This window comes from Lepisosteus oculatus, chromosome 1 (assembly GCF_040954835.1).
Source record: "Lepisosteus oculatus isolate fLepOcu1 chromosome 1, fLepOcu1.hap2, whole genome shotgun sequence".
In the NCBI taxonomy this organism is placed as follows: Eukaryota; Metazoa; Chordata; class Actinopteri; order Semionotiformes; family Lepisosteidae; genus Lepisosteus; species Lepisosteus oculatus.
This window is the reverse complement of record NC_090696.1, coordinates 28,305,966-28,332,019: the sequence shown is the minus strand read 5'-3', so window position 1 is coordinate 28,332,019 and position 26,054 is coordinate 28,305,966. Positions and strand designations below refer to the sequence as shown.

Here is a 26,054-nt window from a genome sequence, read left to right as displayed (position 1 = left end):
CTGGAGCTGTCCGGATTTGCTTTCTGAAGTGGTTCTGAAATCGCAAGGTGGAAACCGACCGTTGTAATTACGACAAAGACAAAATATGATTTATAAAAATACTAACATGACTTGAACTGGATACATCGTATTCGGGATACAGACCTAGGTGCTATAAAATATGAAATAATATTTAACAGATTAATGAAGAATCTGGCATTTTCTCTTGTGTATTTTAACCTAATTAGTATGCTTATGTATTGTTAACCCTACCTTCTTTCTTGATTTTCATTAGCCTCTGTGACCTTCATCAACAGATGTTGCCAAAAGTACTGATACAGTATCTACAAAATAAATCAAGCTTTGGGAATTCTGCCCGAGTCCACTTGTCCATCCAGTACAGCTCCTCCTCATCAGAAACACACCAGAATCGAGTACAAATACAGTACAGCGGATTAAGCCCACGTGTCTATTTTCAGAAACAATTCAATGTGCTTTTTCAAACATTAATTTGATATTTTAGGACAATAATATAATGTAGAATAATTAACTGTTGTTGATCAGGAGAATGATATAAGGTACTGTAGTAATCAACGGTTGTTTTTACACGAATTTATGTGTTGCTCGAACTGTACTCTCCTTATTTCAGATACTGTATGTCTTTTTTATGTTTTTTTTTTCACAAGACCACGGTCTTATATTTTCCTTATTTGATCTGTGTTTACCAATCTGCAAAAAGAAATTGCGTGCTTGTGGAGAATGATAAAAAGTAGGTCAGACAGCTCTGCGGGAAGCAGTCGACCCAAATCTTCGCTGAATTCTTCGGGGCCATTCTGAAACATAATGAGTTAAACGTAATGTTGTCTCCCTCTGGTGGCTTCCAAAAGAAATGTCACAGGATTTAATATTTTAAGATTAACAGACATGTATACACGAAAAGCGTTCAAAACATTATTTACATTACGCCTTATATTTATTTGAAGGTGTCATAAATATTTAAGTGAAACTCAAAATGTAGACATAACACATTGTTTATGAAAGTTAAGGATGTAAAATTCTAGTTAAATAAATGCTCCAATATGAAGGAAAAAGCACACTACAAATGAGTTCATCTGAGTTTATCAAATGTGTCAAAAGACAATATAAAAAATATCAGGTACTCACCAAACTGTATCCAAATTAAACTTGGTTTTTGGAAATATTTGGGAGTCAGTTTATAAACCCACTATATCATGTGCAATAATTTTCTGATATCCAATGACCACCAGTTACACTGTTGCTAACACAAATACACCATGTAGTAGATTGTATATCATAATGCACTGGAATAACATATAACACCTTTAATAACATATAGAGCAGAATTACAACTACTCACTACCATTCTGTTTTGTCTCGTCTGTATTGGAAAGTATGAAACCTGGGTATATACAGTAAAACACTCATTTCCTTCTATTACTGTATATACCATCCAATTAGTATGCACACCTTGCTCTATTCAGACTTATGCAGTTCAGATACGCTAGACTATGGTTTCCAGTTACCATCAATTCAGAGAGCTAAATTCTTGGTTTCTAATCCAGATGGTAGAAATTAACTAGCTCTAATGTATTCTTCTTAAGAGATACCAACAGCTTGATTATTGATTTGAACTGAAATCTGTTGATATTGTGTCTGGATGTCCAATATTGGTTCTGGAGGGTCTGAATTTCTGCAAGTTTTCATTACAGATCAGCTTTTAACAAGATAAATCAGCTTTTATTAGCTTAATTGGAGTTTAAAAAGTTAAGGCTCTTCAGGTACTGCAAAGATAACCAGAATTCCACCAACACCCCTCTAAGACCAGGTCTTGACAGCTAGCCTAGCTACAGGAATTGTTCAAGTTAAGTCTGTGGAAAAGGTCACAACCTTATTATTATTTTCCTTCAGTAATAATTTTAAAATGTTTACATGTTCAGAAAATGTTGGAATGAATTTGAAGAATAGTGGCAGGCCTTGCAAAGACAGAATACATTGAAAACAGGGCTGCATGTGGTCTAATAATAATAATAATAATAATTGCTTACACTGATATAGCGCTTTTCTGGACACTCCACTCAAAGCGCTTTACAGGTAATGGGGACTCCCCTCCACCACCACCAATGTGCAGCATCCATCTGGATGATGCGACGGCAGCCATAGTGTCCCAGAACGCTCACCACACATCAGCTATCAGTGGGGAGGAGAGCAGAGTAATGAAGCAAATTCATAGAGGAGGATTGTTGTTGAGGAGGACAAGATTGGTCCTAAGGGCCAATGGGAAATTTGGCCAGGACGCCCGGGTTACACCCCGACTCTTTACAAGAAAGACCGTGGGATTTTTAATGACCACAGAGAGTCAGGACCTCGGTTTTACATCTCATCTGAAGGACAGCACCTGTTTACAGTATAGTGTCCCCGTCACTAAACTGGGCCATTAGGACCCACATGGACCGCAGGGTGGGCGCCCCCTGCTGGCCCCACTAACACCTCTTCCAGCAGCAACCTTAGTTTTTCCCAGGAGGTCTCACATCCAGGTACTGACCAGGCTCACACCTGCTTAGCTTCAGTGGGTTGCCAGTTGTGAGTTGCAGGGTGATATGGCTGCTGGCTATACCTACTGTCCTTGTAAAGTAAAATTAAATTAAAAATAAACATCACCTGAGGTCTGGGACAAGGTTAAATCCATTGCAGATTGTAAAGCCTGGATAACCGAATTTACCCCATCTACCCCTCCCCCAGTGATAGAAAAGTGAGGTCGGGGTGGAGTTACAGGTTAAGACTCTAGAGAAAAGACTTGTAATCTATGCACACACATAAACAGACAGTACCTTGGTTGGGATTTTCACCAATTTATTTACAGTACATTTCACACTGTAACATGCAGAATACTAGCGAGGGTAATAGGGCACCAAGAGTTGGGAGTAATAAAATGGGGTACAGTGGTATTTATCCATTAATATAAATTATTTACAAATAATATCTATATTTAATATAACAAGGCTGTAATTACCGATTAAGATTATTTCCTTTCTTAGGTTCATCCACCCATTAGTTTTTTAACTGCTTTAATCCTGCATAGGACTGTGAAGGACCAAAGCCTATGCCAGCAAGGAACAGGTCTAGGGCAGGATACACCCTGGACAGAACACCAATCATAGGGCACACGCAGACACAAATACACCAGGGCAGATTTTCCCGGAATCAATTAACCTACCAGTATACTTTTCAACTGTGGAAGAAAACTGAAGCACCCAGAGGAAACCCACACAAACTCCCAAGAAGATAGCAACCCAGGAATCGGGCCCAGGGTTTCAGCGACGTGAGACCACTGCGCCACCGAGCCACCCCCTTTTAAGGTTAATATATTTTTTTTAAATAAGTATTTTATACATTTTTTTTAATTGAGTTGAAACTAGCTTAAACGCTTTCTGTATGAAAGCTGCTTTTTAACAGTACAATATAATGCTTTTTAACGGGAGTCTACAAAAGAGCGACGAAACGACAACACGCCACCCGCCTTAGTTACAGTGGAACAAAAAATGGCAGTTACGTCATCACGTGAAGGTGCGCATGCCTGTGTTGCAGTTTTGTTTCCGGGGCTTCAGCTGGTGCTGGTTGGCAGGCGGTTTGTGTTCACAGACGCACAGTGCTGGAGGCTAGGCTGTTGGCATTTGGCTTACCTTTCCTGCAAAATTTCCGTTTATTCTCTCGCCTCTTTTGGGATGTTTTAACATTTCCTTTCCCGGGTTTGGATATATAACTTTTGCTACCGACGCTGTCGCTTACGGTAATTGCTAGATCCTACCATTTAACTGCTCACAAGTATCACAAGTATTAATCGTGTTGTCATTGTTATTTTAACCTTTATGTAAAGCCTGCTATGATTCGTGGTTTACCAACAGCTTTTCTTTCAGCTTTTTAGAATTGTTCTATAGATTTTAATGTTTTCCAAAATCTGGCATTGGATTCCTTCTTTCTGAAACACTTTAAACGTATTTTTCTACTCCTATAGGCTAGTTGGCATCATCATTAAACTAACCTTTAGCTTGCATTGTGGCTGTACTTAATTGTTGGCTGAGGAAAATGTGTCGTTCACCCTAGTTATTCTAACTGGAGGTTATTGTCTAGCATCAGTATCCATTAGTGCTGTATTAAGCAAGTCTGGATTTGTAGGACATGACGGTAATTCTTTCCTTGTTGTGTCAGTTAAGTATTGTATTGTAGATTAGTTTCATTGTATAGGACAACGTTGCTTACACCTGCCTCCTGTTTCAGTCTGTAGTTTTTTTTCCTGGTTTTTGGTATACCTGGAGTACATATGATAATTGAAACCTTATTGGTTTCTACGTGTTTAAAATTGATTGGATTTCCTGCGTTTAGCTCACTTTTTTATACCTAGGCAAATAAAGTTTTTTTTTATTTTCTTTTGAAATAAGTCAAGAGTGAAGTGGGTTCAACCGGCTTCCTTTTCTCTTTTTTTCCAGAAAATGTTCACATATATCTGGCAGTACCTGTACACAGCTTTCTTTAGGTTTTGGCTGAAGTGGTTTATAAGACAAGTAACAGGGAAATGTGAACTGCAGCGCATTTGTCAAGGATATAATCCCGGAGCAACCAGAACTATGAAGACAGGTAATAAGGAACGCCTTTAAAAAGCTGAAGTAGGTAAAAAACACTACACACAATGCCATGACATCTCTTACATTCATCTCTCAGATTTTTGTCTCCTCTGTAACCATCACCTCCTCCATATTTTCTGTCTTTAAATTATTGTGTTTGCGTGACACCAATGTTGAAAAGTGACCAGAAGAAACTGACATTGTTTATCCTGCAAGCTCAGTGAGTCTGTGATGTTATTTTGTCAAGCTAGAAATTATGAAAAGAGATTCACAGAGATTCAGAAAAGCTCCTTTAGTGGTTTCACAAAAGCTGATAAACTAAAGAACTTGTTGGTTGCATATATATCCACAGGTGCTTGCTTTGTGACCACAAGTTGTACAGCATTATGACAACAGAATTATTTGTGCAACAAGAAAGTTGTGGATTCAAGATGTTTTTAGTCCAACTCCAAGAAAAGTCCAGTTGCTGAAGAACTAGTGGTTTAAGAAAAAAATTAAAATATCCACTCCTTGAGATTAAGAATGGAGTTTTTCAATATAAAGTTATAGTGTATACTACAGTATATATTGTGTGCATGTTATATATTATAGTATAGCAGTTTATGGCTGTTTTTTAAACGTAACCTTCTGTTTTGCTTTGCGTTTGATGATAATTCTGGTTTGTTGTAGTTTATTTCCTTTAAAAGTTGTATAATTCTTCCCTTTTCTTGTGTTTGTCTTTACAGAATATTCCTTGAAATCCTCAAAAAGCCAGGTATGAAAAGCACTTTCATCGAAAGAGATCTCATGATTAGGAGCATAAGGAAAAGAATTCTATAAAGAAACAAGAATGATTTAGTTGAATTAAATAAATATTTAGTGTGCACTGATTATTAATTATTCAAAAGTTGTAACAAAGTGAATAGATAAATGACCTATCTCAATAAGAATACATACAATGAAATTACCAAAGTAAAAAGTTTTGTTTTACCTTATGCATTACAGGGAAGCATTGTTAATTTAATTAGTCAAGTTTTTTGCAGTGAAGTGTGAGGTGACATTTAGTGTCTTGCAAGTTATTCAAACCACAAAACAAAAGAAACTAACATCAAATGTTAGTGAGTCCAAAAAATACAAATAAAAAACTATTATTTTAAAAGTATTAATTTTCCAAACTCCTTTGGAACACATGTGAGAGTAAATATTTATGTTATAATAATTTCTGCTTTCTTTGTATCAGATTTTAAGAAATGCAGTGAATGTTGAAGAAGATGAGGTGGAGATATGTGTCACCAGAATAATAAAGGAAAAGAATATTCATGAACAGAAGGATCCAAAGTAAGTCCGGATATTCCACCTGATGTGTCATCCTGTTAGTTGTATGTTTTATAGGCTAGGATTGGAAAACTAAATGGGATCATTTGCTTTCCGATAACCATCTAAAATGGTAATCATTAAGGTCATACAGATTTCCCTCGCCAGCTGTTGGGCTTACGTTCTTGAAGAGTATTAACTGGCTGGTACAGTGTGTTCTTGAGTATAAACATGGGATGTTAGGGTTTCACATGCTGTGGAACAGGTAACATGTCTTTCAGGTTTCTCCCTTAAAAATTAAAAATACAATAACATGAATTATAATTAAACATGTGGATGTAGTAACATATAACTAAGAGTGAAATGGAATGTTATTTACATTGAATCCTAAGACTTACAAATAACAAAAGAATTGAATATGCTTAGTGCACTGAAATCTGGTCATTCACACACTAAGTTGAAAACTCCACAGCTGAACGCCCAGCTGGGTAGAGAGGAACATTGTGAGAGTGAATCCACCCAACCATAGTCTAATGGTGTCCACAGTGAGGGCTGGATTCAGCTCACTACGAGTATGGAGATGAAATATGAAGAAACTGTTTAGAACAGGGATAACCAATCCTTGCCTAAAGTGATCAAAAAGCAGCGGTCTGGAAACCATATGCATTATGATGAGTTAAGTGATTAAGTGATCCAGTTAGGTCTTTCAAACTCATATTTTCTCACAGATGCTTAGTATGAGGTTTGTGTTCATTTCTAAGCCTGCATAAAATAAGTATTTCATGTGTGTACAGTACATTCATTTACTTTCTTAGCAGTGGACAGAATATTAAAATGTTTCAGCTTGTGGCCAGTTATTCTCCTGATCCAAGGAATCAGTCACACTGGTTATCTTTAACATCCTCTTTGCTTATTTTCCCTCCAGACAGCATGCAGTTTTCCATCCTCATCTCATTGTGTGTGCAGTTATCATGAAAGGGAATTGTGAGGTGCTAACAGTGATTTCTGTAATCACACTAAATCCCACAGACGTTATGGTTCTTAGATGTCAGCAGGCAATATTTTCAGTGTGAAGAATTTTCTGAAGTCTTGGAATTTCAGCTTTAAAGCCTGAAATGAAAATGTATAATTATTCTTATTTTGTTTTATTTTCTCTCAAGGTTTAAGATAAACCTTCAAGTGTGTTTACTTCAAATATCTGGTTACCAGAGACTCTGCGTAGCTGTGGAGGACCTCCGGAAACAGGCTTTTGATTCTGCAGTGAATGAGCATGAAAACATGCTTTTGAAGGTATAGTCAAGTGTTGTCCCTGTGTAATTTCTACAACAGGCACACATATTAAACACATATTCAATATTCTTCAGTCAGGTAAAACTTAAAATTCTTACACTGTGTCTTTAGTTTTTTATCCTGTTTGTGAACAATATTACCCAAAGTAAATTTATTAAGAAAAATACATAATAAGCGTATACATATTTCTTTATGGCATTGATTAAGATCATGATTAAGGCTACAAACAGGAGGCTGTATTTGGCTTGTTTGGTTGCTAGTAGCTAATTGATCACATGATCTCATCCGTTTGTTTTTGTAGGAAGTCAGTGTATCTTGACAGCATGGCTGGTTACTGTAGATTGTTCCAGAGAAAGTGGGGAAAACAATACCGTCTTTACCGACTTACCGTTATAAGTTTTAAATGTACCTGTCCTTAGTTCTACTTTGACAAGTGTCATATTTCTGTATTAAATCAATACCATTTATGTAAAACAAAATAAGTCTGTATTACTGTATTATATTGTTACATTATGAAAAGGGTGAAATCAGGAATTGACCGAGGCATGTGAAATCTTTATTCTCTGGCACAGCTTTGGTGAAAAGCAAATGTTTATTAGCACACCAAATAAATACACAATAAAACATAACAACACACAGTTACTATATTTACAGTATGTACAGAGTGTTTCCGGGGCCTAACATCCTAATCACCCAGAAAACCCCAGACTGCTACTAAGTATTAAACTCTTAAATAATGCCTACTGTAAAACTCTTTAATAAGGCCAAAACAGAGATAAGCCGCCTTCTAAATCCTGCATTTAAATCTCTCTGCAAACCTGGATGTCACAAAATAAATGGGAGCCTATCTCCCTATTCTGAAAATGCTCCCCTAAGCAGGAAAGTCCGTCTCTAACCAAGGTATTACTCGGGAAACCCAAGTTTCTTAAAAACACAGCATAGCTGGCTCTCCCTAGCAAGGCTCTGATACTTAGCTCCAATCAGGCTTTGTCTGGGTGGTCTTGAAGTAGAGGCTCTCACCTGGCCTGGCGAAAGCTTCAAAATGCAACTGCTCCTGACTCCTCTATTTTCCTTTTCTGTCTAAATGTGATCTTACATGGTGTGTTTCTGGACTGCTCATTGACAATCATTTACCCACAACTTAATTAACTAGATAAATGGTAAACATTCCAATTGTTTTTGATGGGGGGGGGGGACCCCTTACATCTCTGCAAATATTCCTTCTGCCTTGAAGCTGGAAATGTTGACACTGCCAGGTGTCACTAACTTTATCTAAACTCTTAAAGACGCTTCCTAGTTCCCTAAAGCTGTAATTTGTCACTTGTTGCTTTATGTAGAATAGCTTTAAGTAAAACCTGAAACTAATTATTTTATTCGTGTCTGTGCACTCTCTTTGCAGTTGTGGAGTTTGCTGATGCCCACAGTGAGGCTCGAGTCCAGAGTGACCAAGCAGTGGGGAGATATTGGTTTCCAAGGAGATGACCCTAAAACGGACTTTAGAGGAATGGGCATGCTGGGCTTGACCAACCTTATGTGAGTTCATGGGCTTTATTACAAACTCCTTGTTTATAATGTTCATAAAATATAATATCTGGTTCTTTTGAGCATTAACAGTAATCTCTGGACATCTTTGATATACTTAGGAACATTAGAAGGGTTGTAAATGAGGCCCATGCAGTTGGCCCATGTAGACTGGGTAGTTGTTAGTAGCTAATTTCCCATGATCTTACCCAGTTTCTTGTGAAGACATTGATTTCAACAGTTCCAGACTCCCACAGCTCTTTATACAGTAAATAAAGCACCACCTGTTTAGTTTTCAATGCACTTTCATATAGTTTCTAATTGTGTCCTCTGGTCTTGGTTTATGGTTGATTCAGAGGATGTCCAGTTGGTTGACTTTGTCAGTTATTTGAGGGTTTTGAATACTTGAATGAGATTCCCTCACAGTCTTCACTCTTCAAGTCTTAATAAGGTTTAATTCTTTCAGCCTATCTTTGTAAGATGTTCTTTAAGAAATTCCAGGATTTTACCTGGACTGTTTTTAGAGGAAAAATATATTTATTTGGTCACCAAATCTGTACACTTCTTACATCTCCCCAGTATGACAGTTTACTCTTGATATACATTTTCTTTTTTCTATCCATTCACCAGATCTTAATCCGTAGGCACATATTGCTTTGAATTTTGTGCTGTCTTCACTTAATCTTTTACAGTTACCATTAATCTCTTACAAGACAGTTAAAGTGAAAATCCAAAGGTACTTTTATCATATACCCTGTGTATCTGTTACTGTTGTTGCATTTTCAAAATAGTTATGCTTATCATTCCCTATGCCTCATTTTGACTATCAATACATATGGCATATATTAAAAGAATGTAAATCAGTCTTTGCTTTAGGTCATGCTGTGTAATGGTATTTCATTGATGGAATCTTTTATTTTGAACAACTAAAAAAGTGTAGTTCTTTTCCTGCTACATCCATTTTTTATATTTCTTAAATGAAATAGAGACTGTGAAAACTTAATTGAATTATAGTTTGTGAAGACAACATAATTTTTTGTGCAGGTTAATCTAATGCTGTGGTGTTGAATACATTTATTCAACTTATAAGAAATTGCCCTTTACTTCTTTGCACAATATGTGGACTTCCAAAAAGAAGCAAACCTTACAGAAAAACTACAGAAGCTAATAAGCTAATTTCTAGTTTTCTGTGGTCTAGTTACAAAACTGTTAATTAAAAACCAGCATTTCTCTAATCTGTATTCAACACAGTTAGTGCTGTCGGCTGTAATGAAAGGATTTGCATGCTCTAATTCTGTCATTCAACCAAAGGAAAAAAAACTGCTGCTTTGTCTCAGATACTGGGAAAACAGTTATTCTTCTGTGTAACTGACAGGCAATGTTATTTTTCCATTTGCATTTATTTCTCAGTTTAAAACACAATTTAGAGAAATGTGACTACCCAGTTTTTATACTTTTGCATACTGTGTATGTTGCCTTTTATACTGAATAGTAAGCACAAGTTAAAGCCACTGGCTTACGGCTTTTAGCTTTCAAAGTGCAATGAACAACCCTTGACTGAAGAGCAGCAGCACATGGGATTATTGGTAATCTAAGATCTAATATTGGTAATCGAACATCAATCTGAAAATGTCAGACTCTGGTGATATTTTCTGATTGTCCGTGTTTGATCTGTTGCCTTTGAGCTGTTAGCAATGATACTGGGCCATTTAGGAAAAGGAGAAATGATCATGTTACAGAGTATTTCAAAGGTTCACCATCTGGCTTGTACAGTTCCTTCCAAACGCTCTTTGGCTGTTCCTGGCTGAGCTATCAAACCAGTGTAGACTCTGCAGCCAGAGCAGGCAGGCAGAGCTGCAGGGCTGGTGGGGAGGAAGGTGGAAGGGTGCTGGGGAATGAATAATGGAAAAAAAAGGCTCCTACTCCCTGTGTTTGTATGCAGATGGTTAGATACTGTACCATCTGCTACCACTTTCCAAACCTACATTGTCAACCTTTTTACATTTATTCTAAGGAGAAGCAACAACAGACTACCAACCAGCATTGCTGCACTGAAATAACATTTATAGAAGTGGAAAATGTAAATGGCAGTTCCTTCATTTTATCTTCAGAATCTTGAAGGTATACTTTGTGGTTCTTTGAGGCCAAAAAATCAGAGTCACCTCTATTTTTGAGGGTAGCTGTTTGAAAATTGGTCTAAAATTTGGGAGGGCATTCATTTTTTTCTATTTATCCATTCAGAAAGATGCTTATATCAGCTTTGTGTCATGGCACCTCAGAATCTATATATAACAACCCCAAATTGGAACCCAGTCGAATCCAAGATGCAAAAGTTGTGAGGAAGCAGAGCTTACTATGCACCTTCCTCCTACCCTGTTTCTTTCACATATTCAGTTTTGGAATGACAAGTATAAACCACTTTGGGCCATGCAAATATTGAACACTATGTGTTACACAGATTAACATCTTCTGTCCAGTATTTGACAGATGAGACAATGAAAATAACTGGTCAGATTATCATAACAGCTCATCAAATGGTAACATGGTTAATGTGTATTTGGTATGGTCTTTTTGTCAATATTTAAAGTTTTACTTTTTGATTTCAGTTTCTTTAGCGAGAATCACACTGAAGTGGCTCGACAGGTACTGTCACACTCAAACCATCCTAAACTTGGGTAAGCAGCCTAGTAATTGTTTTAAAGATCTGGTATTGTAATCTGACCTATTAAACTTCTTCAAGGTCAATGTTACTTATTCAAGGACACTTTACGTTATTGGTCAGCCATGGGGTTTGTCCTGTACTTCTTGATTACAAAATATATTGGGCACTGAAGTTACAAAAGCAAAGTAAAATTACTCTTCTTTAGCGTTTCTAATAATATTTGATTCTTTCAATAGTTATTTGTCTGGTTTTATGCTGTATCTATCTTATACTGTATCTGAATGTTTCAACTTCTTATTTGTTCTGCCCATTCAGTGGGAGGAGAGTACCATTAAACAGCAAATTATCAATTTTCCCAATTGTGATTTAGGCTTTGTGCATTATTTAGTATTGCAGATAAGGGTATCATCTGGGGCGAATTATGAAATTGAATACCTTTACAGTTTCTTAAGCAATGGAGTATCTGAACATCATATCAACAGAGCTTGAGAAACTGGCCTAGTACGTTATCATCTGATGTTCCTTATGATTTCAACAGCTGCAGTGAAACTTTATCTAATGACTTGTGAACTTTTTTGTTAGGTATACATTTATGAATATTTGAATTTTCTTCTCAGTTGTATAAAATACTTTTATGTATATTTATCTTGCTTTTTATCAGTCCTCAAATTCTAAGGGCAACTGTGGATATGTAAATGTTTTGTTTCTGTAATACACTGTACATTAAATCATCTTGTTTATGTACTGTTTTCTGTATAAAATTGAATTAGACTGGTGAAGGACCTTAGTCATCTTACAGAATATTTTTAATAGCATACTCAATGATGAGGATTGTTATTTTATGATATTATTATTAATGAATGAAGGGTATAGAAATTCGATCATATCAGTTTTATCATGAGAACCACAGCATGTTAGAAATCAGTGTAGTCATTTTAGTGACTGGGCTTGTTTGTTAGGTCCTGTTAAAGCAAGCATTGCTAAAAAAGTTTTTTTGGTGCCACTCTCAGGCCATTATAGACACAGGATGGAGAATGAAGATTTTTGTTGAGCATTTAATTAAGAGATCTCAGCTGAGCCTTTCTTGTTTTTTCTCTGGGTGTTTTAGCTATTCCTATGCTATAGTTGGAATAAATCTCACAGAGATGGCTTATAGTCTGCTGAATAGTGGAGCTCTGAAGCCTCATTTCTACAACGTGGTGCCTGGAAACCCACAACTAGAACACTTCCATCGGGTTTACTGTGAGTATTTCTGTACCGTGTAAAAGTACATGAATCCAGGCATTAGACCATTTTCTCTTTCTGGAAACAAGAAGGAACTTGTTAATGTTTCAGATCTGCAGTAAGCATACATATATTAAATACTAAAGGAATTAGTGTGTAAGATCTGATATGCTAATTATTAAAGCATGTTCATAGCCTTGTAGGTTTAATAAATGAAATGCAGCTGAATTAATAAAAAACACATAAAGTGTACATTAATCAGTAACATACATTTTTACGTGTTAATTTTTTATGTAAAAAATAAATAGTTGTAAAATTTACTTCTTGGGAGAATAAAGTAAATAGGTCTGTTTGTCTGTTTGACCATTTGTCACTTTTAACTGACACTTTTGAGGTAAGAATGCTTTCTTGCGCGATTAGGATTCAGATACGCTCCATTTATTTGGCTGTGAAGAGATCATTTGTAAAAACATAGAAACTTAATCCAAGGTGACAGTTACAATACAATGGGAACAAACATTTTCAGTCCAGGCTTTGCTGTATGCCAAGTATACTGTATGTCAAGTGCTGGAAAGAATGAACAAAAGGTCGACAGTAGAGGGAGTCACCTCTGGCCATTCAAAAGCAGGTCCTATGACAGGCTGGGCCTCTGCAAGACTGGGCGGGTCAATGAGAGCTGCTGCCAGAGTTGCTTAATAGAGAGGGGAGTGGCCTGATACCAGATAGCAGATCAGGTCAGGCAGATATTCCTGAAGGGAATGCTAAATACAAAAACAAAGTGGAGAAAATTAGATTTCTTTGTTTTAAATGACGCAATAAAATGTCTACTATACATCAAAGACTATACAGAAATATTATTCACGTAACTTGGTAATTTAAATTATTTCACTCTGACTTTTAAATAAATTGCAATGGTTTGCATTTCATTAGTATTGTCATAGAATAACTTTGAACTTTTACGCATGCAAGCAATTGTCCACTGCTGTATTAGTCTAGTCCTAATGTTAAAACACTGTAATGTTGAGGAGGATGGAATGTTCGACTTTTAAACTCATTACAAGTAGAAACAAATGGGTCCCATGAAGAATTGTCATTTCTTTCAAAATATTCAAGGAGTCAATTCAATTTGCAACTTTTGCAGTTAATAATACAGCATATGTGATTAAAGTATGAGATTCAGACCTACAGTTTTTATGTGCTATCTTAATCTACACTTTGCCTCTTTTCTAAGAATAAGTTCTAAGGCCAGACTGGCTTTTATTTCTGTCTGTGCACTGTTGTTTTTCTGAATGTTATAAGATTGGAGAGGGACTGTTATATGTGTATATATTCTCTTTTGCAGGTTACCTTGTCTATGAGTTTGATAAATTTTGGTTGAAGGAAGAGCCTGAAAGCATCATGGAGTTTAATCATTACAGAGAAAAGTTTCACGAAGAGGTGAAAAGACTTTTGCTGGAACCTGATGTGGCCCTTTGTTTAACCTTGGAAACTAAACAATAATAGAAACTGGTCATTTAAAACCTGATTTATAGATAACCTTTGAATAATAATTGTAAAAGCTTTGCTACCCTTTCCTTTTAATTTAAACCCCCTAAAACCTTTTTTATAACAGTATTTATATGTGCTTTAGACAAAATGTGTAGATTCAATAGACAATCATTCCAGTGTTTACACTATTTCTTGTCGAAAGTGAAGTACGAAGTTAGTGGTTATTTTAGTATTGAGCAATTTTATGAGCTTGCAGTGTTTGAAAAATAATTGGTTTTTGAACAATAAGTTGCACATGTGTTAATTGAAGATAGTAATGGTTAAGTTATTAAAAATCGCTGAAGACAATTTAAAACATTTTTATGCTGGATTTCATTGTTGAAATTGTAGCACATTTTTGAGACTGTTCTATATTGCCTAGTCATAATCTTTCTCAGGAAAACTATTTATATCCAGAGTAAGTTCACATTTTATATTCTGTCAGTACTGAGAATTTGTTGGTTGCCACTCCTGCAGTGTTTCATATTATTGGCCATTATCTTCAGTGTTTTCTTGCCCAGCTTTACATTTAACAGGACTAAATCTGCATGAAGTTTTACAATGTTTTAATGCCACAATAAGAATATCAATATACTTTACAAATGATGTATCATATGTCTCGTACCTCTGTAATAAATTATTTTTCACATCATTTACTGACATGCATTAAACAGACCTGATGTACTGTATTTGTCTAGACAACATACGATATACTCACAGATTCGTTCTTTTCTGAGAAAAATCCTAAAATGATCAGGCATTGTGACTTCATTGTTTGTCTAACTGATTATTGGGAACTTGTCGTGTCCCCACCATGGCTGACTTTTGCTTGTCTTCAGCCATGTGCTACAGTATAAAAATGTGCTTTACATTCAGCTCTTTTGACACTTCAGACATCAAAAGAGATTTCCGTTCTGTTCCATATTTCTGAATGGGGCTTGGAGGCTCTGTATGCTTACCTTTCCATCACTTTCACCTCTGGATGATATCCGTCCTGCTGTCCCTTCTTTTCAGAACTGTAATTTTGTACTTTTTAATCACAATTTTGTTGAGCTCATCTTCTTCTGATGTTTTTGGTTGTGAAATAAATTTTCACACACTGAGCGTGCTGCAAGCCTCCTTTTTTGAGAAATCAACCTTGCTGACAAATGTAATCTATCCTATCCTCAATCAATTTAGCTTAACGAATATAAAGTACAGTATATTCATAAACTGTCGATGTTCAAGTGGAGAGTTTTCAGTGTGCCGTTACTGCAAAGGATTTCCACACTGAGAAATAGGAAAAAACCATTGTTTTTGCTATAAGGCCTTGTTCAGATACTTTACGTGCCATTGATACTTAATTGTTTTGAGTTTTGCTCTCATTTATTTTTGCTGATATAGTTAAATAGAAATGAGAAATAATTACATTAGGTGACAGCTCTGCATTTATCCTTTAGCCTTCGACTATTTTAGTCCATTTGGCCTTCATTACATATATTAAGGAATTTTCTCTTATGTCTTGCACAATGAATATCGTTACGTATATTTCAAACATACTAAGTCTAGATCCCTATCTACCTGGTTATAACTTTGGCATGAGTTAAGCATGTCTGTATTAAATGAATGTCTGTATTCAATGTAATGCAGCTTTTTTCTTTGAAACTTCTGTTGTGTTGAGAGAAACATTTCAGCCTCTTTCACCTACAAGCCATGAGTAGATTTCAACCTAGAATAATAAGCAACCATCTCAGGCAATCAAGAAGATGCAAATATAGCCACAGACTTTTATTCTCTCTTCTTGCAAAACACCGTGTGCAATAAATGCCAAGTCATTGTGCTATGCTATACCATTCCCTTAAACTGTCATGCACCTTCTGTATGCTAGAGGGCACTCCATTGTTAGAAATGATGTGTCAGTATTGCTAGTGGAATCCAATGTTTTACAAACGGGTGACATACACAGATATAAATTTACGTTTTGGTTATTCTTTAATAAAGTAAAATGATATATTCTGTGGTCAAAATGACAGGTTTTGTGCTGTTTTGGAGTTCGACTTAACAACAACTGTAACCACAAAAGTAAAATCCAGAAGTGATTTGAATATAACATGTATAATATAAAGAAAATTTATATTAAAAAGTTATACTTTATTATAGTTTAATACAATATAAATATGGATTTTTTCCAGAAGGTCCAACAATGGTAAATATTTCATTGACACATTTTTACGTGCCATTATAAATGCTTTCATTTGTTGTGCTGTAGGCTGGATAACTCAGTGCCTAACTTTAATCTCCTGGGGTGCATTGAGCCAGCCTGCAGAAGTCAGGAATCTCTGCTCAGCTCTTAACTGCTGAAAGTTAGGAAATCAGTGTCGTATTCCATTAACCCCATTTAAGAAAATTCTGGTGCAAGTAAGATAATTTTGAAAAAGAAAGTGAAACAAAATTGGCATAAATGAGACATTCTAGACTGATACAGTATGATTCACAGTCACACAGTATATTCTCAAAACACAGAATTGTACTTCAGCTCTGTTAAAACATATTTTACAGAAGAAAACATGTTGGGAAGCTCTATACAATAATATAAATAGAGGAGAAAACTATTTCTGACTTCCCCGGATTATTTTTTTTTATCTAGGAGTTTATGGTTCATTTCAGCCACTTGTGGCTAATTACATTTGGTTAATGCATACATTAAGATGCACTCCCGTCATTCCCTTTTTACAAAGGACTAATTACCATCGGTAATTAAATAACCAACTTCGGGCCCTGAAAGAGGGAAAGTAACACAAAGGTGTAGTAATGTACTCTATCTTGGTGGTAATGAAGTACTGGGTTCTCTTTTGAATCCTGAATTCTCTTCTTTTCAAGGCACAAAATTGTATAGGATTATTGGTCCATTAGATATATATTTTTTACTAATGTAATCCTAATGGGGGATAGTGTCTTCAAAAGTGACCAGGCAGACTATGCAGCAATTTCCATAGACTGTTTGGACATCATCATTGCCCTTTTCAGCTGCTCATAGGAAACAAACATCACAACATTCCAGGAACCCAGCCTTAGGAACGAGGGAACAAATCTGAAAGAGATAATGCAATCAAATAAAAACTGTGTTTCTTCCTAGGACAACACTTTGTCTCATATAGCAAACTCAAATTATATTATCTGCAGTTTGGTTGGATCAGTGTCTCCCAAACTGAGGCTCTGGTGTCAATTGTTGTGGATGTGTCCAGGATTGCCCTGAGAAAGTAACTAAGGTACAGTTATGTACCAGTTACTCTGTAGGAGGAAAGTTCTGTAGCTTATGGTATGAGAGGAATGAATTGTATATTAACCTGCATATGTAATCCATTTGTCTGTCAGATGACTTGGTTTGTGTGGTTGTGTATGCTTGGTGTGCTTTTGCTTTCAGTTGAAGCCAGGGCTTAAAAAACCTCTGATCATCTGTCTTAGTTCTTATTAATCAAAGCCAAAACTAGAAAAGAGATCTGTGATGTGATGTACTTTTGTCTGTGTACAGTATATGAGTCATCAGCTTCCCTAACAATTGTATTTATTACCATGCAGTCAAACAATGGAATAATCTATATTTTGAGCAATGTGTTTAATTTTGCTTTTAATTAAAAACACCAAATGAAGATGGAGATGGCTGTATTTATGCTGGTACTCACCCTTTATAAAATGCTGTTGGCCCCTCCTTAGTGAGCATGGTCCAAGCACAGTTCAAAGCACTCTTGTACTGTCCTGGTGGGGAGTTCATGTACCGGGTCTTCACAACATCAACTGGGGACGCAATGACTGTGGTGCAGAACCCAGCTCCAAAAGCCGATACAAAGTGACAGGGCAGATTATCTGTAAAGAAGAAAGAAAATGTTAACTTGGAGTAGATTTCCGTCTGCTTCAAATCTAATGAAGAAAATAAGAACAAACATGCAAATAAATGGCGCAGACCGCAATATAAAAATTATAAAGATGAGCATAGCAGGCCTCTTTGATCAAAAAGGTAAGAACAGGTACAGTTTCTGAGTTTTCATTACATCCCAAAGTTTTCATTACAGCTGCTTCAGGAACACTTGGGTGCCTTTGGAAATGTAAATTAAGGTCTCAGTAAGTGCATTTTTGTGGAAAACAAAATGTTAACAATTCGCAAGATGTATAGAAATATTCTCAGTCCACAAACAATAGAAAGAAGTATTTAGATATACAAGAGACAGAACAGAATAATATCCATTCATTTTGGAAACCCACACAAACACAAGGAGAATACTTCATGATGAAAACACCCTCGAAATTGAACCCAGGGCCCCAGTGCTTCAAGGCAGCAATGATGACCACTGCTACACCAATCCACCAACAGCATAATAATCTACAATATTTTAACATTTTAAGGAATTGTTTAGAACATTAAGCATGCTGAAAAATTTAATGCAGAATTTGTGCACTCACCTGACATCAATTGATGGTTCAGAATGGCCTCCTTAATGATGTCATAAGTTACTAGTTCTGTGCAGTTGACTAAAGCATTCCTGGTGATATTTGGTAATGTGCCTTCAAATAAAAAAACAATCTGATAAGTAAGTTTCTATAGATAGATATAAATGACCACATTGTTTCGAAGCACTTAAGCAACATTTTCAGTTATCCTGAAAAACAGTTTGCTCAGAGATGTCTGCTAATTTGAGTTGCTTTCTTTTTTAATAAAAGTCCCTGAAGATGATATGTTTAGACCACATCTCCACTTTGTAATGTATTACTTACAGTATTATATTGATATCGTTAATAGAGCAACATGCGTCCTCTGCAGGGCTTCTTTGAATTTATTAGAATCTATTGATTGAGACAACAAAAAAATTCAAAAGTAAAAAAATCAGAAGAGTCTCCTGACCTTTCCATAGTCCTCTCAGCCCTTCCTGACGGAAGATTTGTCGGTACGCCTGCAGGGTGCCACTGTATCTCCTCTCCACACCTTTGAGGTTCATCTGGGCTTGAAACCTGACCTTCACCACATCTGTGGGCTGTGCTATCGACACTGCCATGGCCCCTGTGGTGCAGCCTGCCAGGATCCGGACGCCAATGCCAGGATCTGGGGGGAAAGATGCAAACCTGGGTCATTACAGCACTTTCCACTTAAAAGGCTACAGCAAGAGGTAAATCTAATGCTTACAATACATCCACATTAGAAGAAAATTGACATGCAGTACAGAGCTGGGTTCTTTTGAGAACAGTACGGTATGTGCTTTACCTTCAAATCATAATTGACAGTTTTCTACAGTATATGTATCTAACCCCTCACCTATTTTATAAGCTACAGATTCATTGCAGTCAATCAAATTGAATAGAATATTTTGAGTTAATGCTGTAAATCTAAAACTACCATTTTTTTTCCAAGCCTAGTTCATGCCATCAATTTTGGGAAGGACATCATGTATTACAAATGTTAATTGAAAGATTTCGGGGGTACTTTTGAATCATCTAGAGAATGGTTTTCTTAAAGGATGACTTAAATCCTGACCCTGATATTCCAAGTGAACAAGATACAGAACAAAGTATTACAGCACTTACTGTCTTTTCCAGCTGTGTAGAACTGTTTGACCGTGTCATAGAGACCAATCCGGATTGAAGCAAAGCTCATCTGCCTCTGAAGACCTGCGACAAGTCCGTTGTAGAGACTCTTTGGGCCTTCTGTTTTCACCATGGTGGCTATGGTTCCAAACACGCCTCTGTATCTGATATTTTTCACTGCGTCGGCAGCCGCTTTCTCTCCTTGGATCTGAGACACAGTAATGATTATAATACAGCCAACCACTATGAATTCATATTGAGATGTTTCCTGTGAAAACTATAGCCACTGATAGTATTGATTAACGTGTGTACCAGAAGTGGCCCAAGTAAAGTTAGCACGTTGTACTACGAGTGTCCAATTACAGATTCTAAACAGCACTCATGTTATCTGAATTTAATCATTCCAGGGAAAAACCTGTTGAAGAATAGTGAAAATCTGTTTAAGGTTTTAAACATGCTGTACTACTTTTATTTTTTGTTACAAGGCTGCACACTTACAGTACATCCATGGCTGACTGCTGTTCATTACTGAAAACACGTTCATTGACGATGTACAGTATGAGTACCTGTAATCTAACTTTGGCCGTGTCCAAGGGGAAAGTGAACAGGTCTGCTATACAGGCTGCTGTTCCGGCACTCAGGAACTTCACACCTTGCGTTGGAGGGATATCTGAGGGCTTCAATCCAACCATCTTTGGAGCTGGTACAAAGAGAAACGAAAGGTACTGAATAGAAATGACCAATGCCCTTAATTCCTTGTGTGTGAGGGGTGAGATCTTTGGAAGTCTGTCTAATCATTTTCAGATAAAGTTTCTTTAAAATAGATTTTTGTGGTGGGGTGATACCAGTACAACAACAGGTCTATTGCACCTCTAATCCCATCCCAGATTTCAGCTCACATTTATTTATAAAAGCGGAATATGGCCTCTGGGAGAGGGCAGAGGTGTGTGTCATTGGGAGCTCCAATGTGTCATTTTTATCTACATACCTGTACATCCCCCTATAACTACTGTACATAAAGCAAAGAGTCTGCTGAAGACACCAACCTTAAATCAATGATAGTCAATAAATCTCCCTGCCACCTCCCGTTAGCTTGTAGGAGTGAAATACAAAAATGTCACGGTTCTTCTCATCATATCTCTATAAAATTTCGGATACTGATACAGTGTGTACTCTTACATCTATAGCAAGGTATAGTCTGTACAATATTTAGATATTTTGAATTATGTAGAAAAAGAAAAAAAATTAAAACGAGCAATTCTAGAAAGCTATTTGTTATTGGGGAAATGGTTTCAGTAGCAAAATCTTGCTCCGTTAGAATATTTTACGTATTTTACATTATTTCTATCAAGAACGCATTCACTGTCTCATTAACATACTGTACGTAAAAATGACTCATGCCTTTTTTTATTTAAAACCTCTGTAACACCTTTTACTAATATTGTGCATGAGTGCAAGAAACACCTTCCTCCATGTCGAAATCACAATTAATCGGAGCAGAGAACCACTGGAGAGGTTTTTAGTAAGGAATCATGATTTTAAAAATCTTCAAAAGAACTGACAAAATACACGTGTCAGAAATTGCTAACAGTTGCTGAGTAGGAATTAAATAGTACACTATTGCCTAAGTTGACCTATAATTAAATAGAGCACTTAATGAATGTTAACCATACGGATAGCAAGACTCTTATCAATAGCTTTAAATATCTTATTCAGTGAATCTTATTCAATGACTTACCCTATTATGTCCAGTGGGTTGCTGATTAAGGATTCAGGGAGCTCTTCCAATTTGTAAGAGGTCTGTAATGTCCTACGGAAATCGCCCCTTAGAGCCTGATATAAAGTGAAAGACAGATTAATTTCTTCTTTTTATACCTCTTGCCGTCTTCCAGGACATCCCCGGAGCGAGAGGCGGAGTTTACTATAAATTCAGAAGTGCCGGTCCGGTGCTCTAAACAAAGTCCACTGTGCAATTGTATAGCTTAACTCTTAACTGAAAGAGCTACAGAACTAGAACGAAACGTTTAGTCAGCAACAATGTACATGTACATTTAACTGGTTTACAGTAGTATGTCACATAATTTTGTTTGTTTCTGTAATACCTTTATCAGTTTGTAACATTTAACTTTTGTCTTTCAGGTGGCAGAGAGATGATAACTTAGGTGAAAACAGCTCTTTTCCCTGGGAGAGTAAAATATTTGCATACGTAATATTTAATGTAGCGTCTAGTATTGTGCCTATTTTCATCGTACATATGTATAACGTTTTATACAGCATGTAGGCTTCGATAAATAGTATTCACTAGTACTGTATGTGACGCCTTTCCCATCGTTTTCCTTAAGTGATCAGGGGTGTCTAACCAATTCTTCACAGTGACAGACTGGAATCAAGGGTCTTAATTTATTATTAAGGAAACTCCGGTGTATGTCAGTAGCTAAGAAAAAAGTACTAACGAAATGAACTGGTTTTATTATGATTTTTCAAAATACACTCGTTAGATTCACCATCTTTTTGAAGACTGAAGGTGTTGTTAGAGGTTAGATCATATTTCACGCCAAACACAAGACGAGATGATACAGTTGATTGTAAAAGCAACGGGCCCCGCGGTCAAAGAGGGATGTTATATAAGCAATGCATTTATCCAAACTGCTCTGCAATCTATTTCATGAAAAGGACGACAATTGACGGGTTTGTAGAAGCAATTAAGTTCTATTGCTACTGTATGTGAACGCAGGTGTTATGAAGATAATTTCCTCTGTGTACGCTTGTCCTGGGGGGCGCTGTGGGCACATTTCCCCAAACTTTTTGCGAAGCTCAGAGGTTGTTAAATCCTGGAAACAAATATTTTTCCATTTGTCCTAAATTATTCTGTTTACTCTAAATAGACGGTCCAAATCTGCTACTTTTGATGAAGCAAAAAGATTAATCTGGACCTGATAGAGGTAGGAATTTATCTGGCTGGCCAAAACGTTGCTGGTGCTGCATTGACCACTTCCTCATCCCCTGGTAACTGAATCCTGGCCTGTCTTGATATTGTAACGCTTACGGCCGACAGGCACTGTGTAAGAGCCGGCTTACCAGAGCGGTGACGTCGCCGCCCTTCCCTGTGATAACAGGACTACAGCTACTGGGCTGTAGAGAGATCACTCTTTAGCTCACCGGGCTGGGTCCCTGTTGAGTGACGCAGGAGTCCCGGGTTCGAGCCTCCGACGGTGGGGGGCTGACCTAATGCGGCAAGGGCGCCCGCCTGAACCCCCGTTGCGTTACAATATTGTTTCTCTGGAACTCTCGGCTGCTATGGTCCAGGATGCCTTCGGAGGGAGAGTGGAACCTTTCAGTGTTGCTCCTGATGTAGTTGAAGCTTTTTGTATTCCACTGTACTATAGGTATTTGATCATATTTTAGGGTCCAGAGGGAGACACCTGGATGTGAGTGTCCATGGTAAGCATCACCGCAGTACCCCTCTGAGCTTGTGTGAGCCATCACACAAGACATTCTTGACAGGGCGGCTTGGTATTGATACACTTTGTAATGATATTCATTATTAGGGCTGAGTGGTGGCTCTGTGGCTAAGGATCTGTGCCTGTGGCTGGAAGGTTGCAGGTTGCGGGCAGCAGAGGAATCCTACTCCGTTGGGCCCCTGAGCAAGGCCCTTAACCCCAACTGCCCCAGGGGTGCCGTATAAATGGTGGACCTGTGCTCTAACCCTACTCTCCCTGCCAGTGTGTCTCATGGAGAGCATGCTGGGGTATGTGAAAAGACAAATTCCTAATGCAAGAAATTGTATATGGCTAATAAATCTTTTCTTATTTTAATTTTTCATGTTGATAAAGGTGATGCTATCTCTGTGTGTTGATCAATGAACTGTATGAACACGAAACACTGTAATGCCTGCATTGTATCATGCTGCTCCAGCAGTAACTTTATTTTATGGTATGGAAACCAATGGAGAGTGATGATAAATAGGTAGTTTTCTAAATTGGTGTTGTTTGGAGTCTATCAGAAAGATTTAGGAGAAACAGTAATCTGATGCAGGAGGTTTGCTGCCCTGTGCTTTGTAGCCTTACCAAACATCACAAGTGAGCTCCAATCAAATAACAACCAAGACACAAATTTTCACAATGAGACATTGAGAGGTTGCAAAGTAGTTGCGGTGGTTTTAGATAAATGTTTAAAAAAGAGAATTTGACTGGTTTTGCTCCAATTGAATTATATTGTTGATTCCATGAGTTCAAGCATGGACCTGCAAAAAATGTAAATTACAAGAAAATGCAATATACATTGATAGTGTCAGTGGGAATGACACTTTTACAGTATATGGGTTAAACCTGGCTTGCAATCATAAAATGGGTGTAAAAGCTTATAAGTATGCTTTGTAGGGTCACTTATTGTTATGTCAGTGTTATTTGCAAGACCTCACACTTCAGGTACATATATATAGGATATATATCAGATATCTTGCTTGAATGAACTAGATCTAGAACGTCAAGTGCTGAGTGTAACTACTTCAATGTCCAGGACACATTTGAGTCAATGATAAAAAATTTAATTCTGGGAGGAGTGATGAAGGCTATTTGAAAGAATATTCAAAAAGACTGGGCTAACACATGGTAGATGATGTTTAACAAAGAAAAGGCAGAGGATTTAAAGCTGTTACTTAAATAATGACCTAGAAATAAAATTACAAAATGAATATAATTTAGATGTTTATGCTGATGCATCATTTCCTTTCAATTTTCTAGACCACTTTGGTAGGCAGTACAAAATACTGAATGTTAGGATGCATGGGTATAAGCATTTTAATTTTATTCAAGGGGTGTTGGGAAAAATTGTACACAGCATTAATTTATAATATAATGTACAATTTCAGTCAACATAATACAAACAAATACCTCTCTGGAATTGGTCCAGAGAAGACAAACATTATAATAATAATAGTTCCTTGCACTTATATAGCACTCTTCTGGACACTCCACTCAAAATGCTTTCCAGGTAATGGGGACTCCCCTCTACCACCACCAACATGTAGCCCCATCTGAATGATGTGACAGCAGCCATAGTGCACCAGTACACTCACCACACATCAGCTATCAGTGGGGAGGAGAACAGAGTAATGAAGCCAGATTAATAAATGGGGATTATCAAGGGCCATGATTGGTAAAGGCCAGGGGAAACTTTGGACAGGACAGGGGTTAACATCCCTATACATTTCAAGAAGCACCCTGAGATTTTTTAATGACCACAGAGAGTCAGGACCTTGGTTTTACATCTCATCTGAAGGACAGCACCTTTTTTACAGTAGTGTCCCCATCACAATACTGAGGCATTAGGACCCACACAGAATGCAGGGTGAGGGCTCTCTACTGGCCCCACTAACACCTCTCCCAGCAGCAGCCTTAGTTTTTCCCAGGAGGTCCCCCATCAAGGTACTGGCGAGGCTCACACCTGCTTAATAATAATTAACTAACGACTAGCAGTGAAACAGGATCCAGAAGGCACACATGGAAAGTACATGGAAGTGCATTAAAAACTGGGAACTTTGTTTACACAAAGGATTGGATTATGGGAATACGGAATAGGTACCCAACCAAGTCATTGAAATTAATGCCCTGGCTTCTATGAAGAAATGGCAGGATCCTCAGATCAATTATCTCCTTACTACCAACATAACAAAATGTGTCCAAACGCACTCTCTTGTTTGTACCCCTTCTTATGTTCATAGGGCAGGTTCACCTTACTGACTCTGTTCTGCCTTAATCTGGTGAAAATGTGAAGATAATTTCATAATCAGTGTTTATATTAGAACAGCATGCCATAGCATAGGATTAAAACAATTTATTTTAAGACTTGAAATGTTACACTCCAATGCTATTTCTATTGGATGAGACAATGAGATTTCAGTTCCTCCTGTTATGTCAGAGTCATACACTTAGAAACTGCCTCCCTCTTAAAAAGGGAAATTTCAAATGAAATTTTGAAAAAAGCCAGGCATCACAATCAAAACATTTAAACAAGAGATACAGTAAAACACATTTTGCAACAATTTTGATACAGGACATGAAGCTAGCACCCTTCTTTAAACATTCTTGTACTTTTTCTGTAGGAAAAAAGACACAAGCTTAAAAGGCACCATTTCAGCATACAGTAGTACAAATACTGTAATGTGCTAACAAAAACATGGTCTTTTTCAAAGTTTCCTTTTGTGAGGATTATTTTGTATAAGTGCACACTGTGTTTTCACACGTTGTCTAGGTTCATGTTGGTGGTTGAAGGGCTGGCCCTAGTGCAGCCAATAAAGAAGAGAGGGTGTGAACTCTGTGGACACCCTTGGCTATTATGAAAACCAACAGGAATCTGGTCAGTTG

At 37.1% G+C, this 26,054-nt stretch overlaps 2 protein-coding genes across 2 annotated transcripts; one reads left to right on the top strand and one right to left on the bottom strand.

Moving 5' to 3' along the window:
* The first annotated feature begins 3,591 nt into the window (after window positions 1–3,591).
* Window positions 3,592–15,239, top strand: elmod2 (ELMO/CED-12 domain containing 2). Its single transcript, XM_069188969.1, has 9 exons — window positions 3,592–3,787; window positions 4,485–4,632; window positions 5,345–5,373; window positions 5,839–5,936; window positions 7,073–7,202; window positions 8,602–8,735; window positions 11,330–11,398; window positions 12,494–12,627; window positions 13,952–15,239. Exons 2-9 carry the CDS (start codon window positions 4,488–4,490, stop codon window positions 14,107–14,109), a joined length of 897 nt encoding a protein of 298 aa, XP_069045070.1. The 5' UTR covers window positions 3,592–3,787; window positions 4,485–4,487; the 3' UTR covers window positions 14,110–15,239.
* A 643-nt stretch (window positions 15,240–15,882) lies between these two features.
* ucp1 (uncoupling protein 1) lies at window positions 15,883–21,544 on the bottom strand. The gene is made up of 7 exons (XM_006629508.3): window positions 21,428–21,544; window positions 20,256–20,389; window positions 19,690–19,897; window positions 19,013–19,210; window positions 18,574–18,675; window positions 17,799–17,979; window positions 15,883–17,206 (listed from the first exon to the last, which is right to left on the bottom strand). The coding sequence occupies exons 2-7, from the start codon at window positions 20,379–20,381 to the stop codon at window positions 17,092–17,094; spliced, it is 930 nt and encodes a 309-aa protein (XP_006629571.1). The 5' UTR covers window positions 20,382–20,389; window positions 21,428–21,544; the 3' UTR covers window positions 15,883–17,091.
* Between the last annotated feature and the right edge of the window lie 4,510 nt (window positions 21,545–26,054).

Bases quoted from the DNA above. Each gene is read 5' to 3' on its own strand.
- elmod2 (XM_069188969.1), top strand. From the start codon at position 4,488: ATGTTCACATATATCTGGCAGTACCTGTACACAGCTTTCTTTAGGTTT. The intron at 7,203-8,601 runs GTATAGTCAAGT...CTCTCTTTGCAG, and splicing joins ATGAAAACATGCTTTTGAAG to TTGTGGAGTTTGCTGATGCC. The intron at 8,736-11,329 runs GTGAGTTCATGG...TTTTGATTTCAG, and splicing joins CTGGGCTTGACCAACCTTAT to TTTCTTTAGCGAGAATCACA.
- ucp1 (XM_006629508.3), bottom strand. From the start codon at position 20,381: ATGGTTGGATTGAAGCCCTCAGATATCCCTCCAACGCAAGGTGTGAAG. The intron at 19,898-20,255 runs GTACTCATACTG...ACTGTGTCTCAG, and splicing joins CGGCCAAAGTTAGATTACAG to ATCCAAGGAGAGAAAGCGGC. The intron at 19,211-19,689 runs GTAAGTGCTGTA...CTTTCCCCCCAG, and splicing joins CTACACAGCTGGAAAAGACA to ATCCTGGCATTGGCGTCCGG.